The sequence below is a fragment of the Phalaenopsis equestris genome, unplaced genomic scaffold, assembly GCF_001263595.1.
Source record: "Phalaenopsis equestris unplaced genomic scaffold, ASM126359v1 Scaffold232457, whole genome shotgun sequence".
In the NCBI taxonomy this organism is placed as follows: Eukaryota; Viridiplantae; Streptophyta; class Magnoliopsida; order Asparagales; family Orchidaceae; genus Phalaenopsis; species Phalaenopsis equestris.
The window spans coordinates 39,940-42,282 of NW_018250422.1; the positions used below are offsets into that span (position 1 = coordinate 39,940).

General features: G+C 39.0%; 1 protein-coding gene across 4 annotated transcripts in view; it reads left to right on the forward strand.

The window, feature by feature from the left end:
- LOC110038314 (25.3 kDa vesicle transport protein) overlaps positions 1-2,145 on the forward strand; it is a 23,018-nt gene extending 20,873 nt beyond the window's left edge. For 2 of the 4 annotated variants that reach the window (XM_020743111.1, XM_020743115.1), the window contains exon 5: positions 1,651-2,144. In XM_020743111.1, the coding sequence (XP_020598770.1) occupies positions 1,651-1,734 (84 nt within the window). In that variant the 3' untranslated portion in view covers positions 1,735-2,144. Of the gene's footprint in view, positions 1-1,650 lie in introns of all 4 variants that reach the window. The other 2 variants (XM_020743112.1, XM_020743114.1) reach the window with 2 other exon arrangements.
- Positions 2,146-2,343: the final 198 nt, after the last annotated feature.

Below are 2,343 nucleotides of genomic sequence, written 5' to 3' on the forward strand. Positions count from 1 at the left end.
GTCTTCATAAATATGGGGGGGTGGCAGAAGTAGGAGCTGCACGAGCTGTGCGCCACGAAGGTTGTAGTTGGTCATTTAGGCCATAGTGATGAGCTGTAATGACGTCTGTAGGTCGTAAGGGCATTAGTCGGGGGCTGCATGAGCTGTGAATCATGTAAGCCATAGTGATGAGTTGCGTGACATACGTAGGCCGTAGTGCTGAATTGTGTGACATATGTAGGCCGTAGTGCTGAATTGTGTGACATGTAGGCCATAGTGGTGAGTTGGATGACGTCGTTAGGCCACAACAGTCAGAGTAGGAAGCCACACAAAGGGAGCTTTAAGAGTTTGAAGAAAATCACCGTTTTTGTGGTGTATTGTTACGCTATCTTTGGGAGGTGTCGTTGCATCGTAAATGGAGTGTGTTTTTTCTTTGTAATGTATGTTAGTGTCTCACAGTGCACATTGTGACTTCACAATGGGCTTCGCTGCAAGGAATAGATGGTAGCTGATGATGGTCAGTGGTGGCCTGCGGCTGTAGTCTGCCGAAGGCGGCTGTGTCCAAAGTTGACCGGATCTACGATGCAAGATGCGGTGCTGTATCTCCCTCTTCAACAGGCTATGGTTTTCCGCTTGCATAGGGTCTCGTTCCTCCCTCTTGATTGGTTTATGACTCTATTTATAGAATCTATGTTACAAATAACGAAAAAAATCTGAACCACTTTTGATCACCTCAGAGAGATCCCCTTGTTCAGGGAGCATTTGATGGGCATTTTAGTGCCTTAATGATATCAAAATTAGCGATCTTGAGCTTATTGGATTTGTCTGGTCGAGACGCTTGATTTGACAATAGACATGCCATATTCGGAATCCGTTAAACCTTCAAATTATTGCCCGTAAAGCTTTCAAATGTCATTTAATGGCTTGATCTGGACTTGATTCCACTCGGATTGGACCAATTTTAGTGTCTTTGGGTCCGGTCTTGTCGAGTTGGTCTTGTCAGTAACTATAAGTTTGTTGAAATCGGAGTCTAGATATTTTTAATCGAGGTTTGAAAGTTTCTTGCTAAAAATATTCATCTCGAGATTCTTGTCATGCTTCGAGATTCATGTCGGATGGTGTAAATTTGTTGAATGCGTATCAGTACACTATGTTTCTAGTGAGCCAACTTGGCAGCTATATTCGGTTCTTCAGTACAATTTTTTCACGAACCAGTGATTGCCTTTTTTTAATTCCTTAGGTATTTACATATCTAACACCAAAACATTGATTTTAATATTTATAACACTCAATTTTTCATATCACCTGAACAATGCCACAATCACTAACGTTTAAAAAGTGAATTACACCTTTTAAAATAAAGATAAACTGATATAAATTTAAAAAATAAAAGGAAGAATTGTGTGGTGTTTATGTAAATCTTTCTAATTTTTTTAATGCCTTAGTAATAACATCTGTTAGGAGCGCAATTATTTCTGATCGTAGCTTTCATAACAAAATCACGATGATGCATTCGAACAGTTGACAGTGACGAGTAATTTCCTTTAACACGGTTTCAGAATTTTAGCGCCTTGTTTGTTGCTCTATTCTTGATACATTTGACAGGATAATACAACGAAACTACTGAGAGCTCCCAATCCTGGAACTAACATATATTGGCTCTGGTTTCAGGCTTTGATTCGCAAGTGGGCTCCTGTTGCTATCGTCATTGGGGTGGTGCTGTTGCTTTTCTGGGTTAAAAGCAAGATCTGGTGATAAATCATGGTTCTTATCCTCGTGGCGGCTCATTCATTCTTTCCAAAATTTTCATTTTCCAGATTATCGAGGATAAAACTGCTTACAGGCTTTGAAAAAATACTGGAAAGGCATGGAATTTGTGGGTAGAGTGCAGATTTCAATGGTTATTTATGGTTAACTGTGCACCACACTTGCTTCAACCTTGGGCTATGAGGATAACACAGGTTGGGCAACTATAGTATTTAGCTATGGGTGTTTCAGACATCTATTAATTTAATTTAATGAGGTCGATTCTTGCTTTATCAACTATATCTTTATGGATTCCTTCTATCAATGCATTAGACCCAACTTTTTAACATTACTAACCATATTGTGTTGTACAATTAAGATTGTCATTCATTCGGCTTGATAATTAGATAGAGTTTTATTGATTTTTATTTGCTCTTTTATGGAAGCCAAACAAAAAAACTATGATATATATATGAATGGTTGAAGACTATTCTACGAGCCCAGGCCGTCATCATCCCTAATGTGCCCAACTATTCGATTACCTCACCCTAAATGCATGGGGAAGCTAACTCTAGACCAAAGAGAACTTATAACGGACGAACCGATATATATATATAT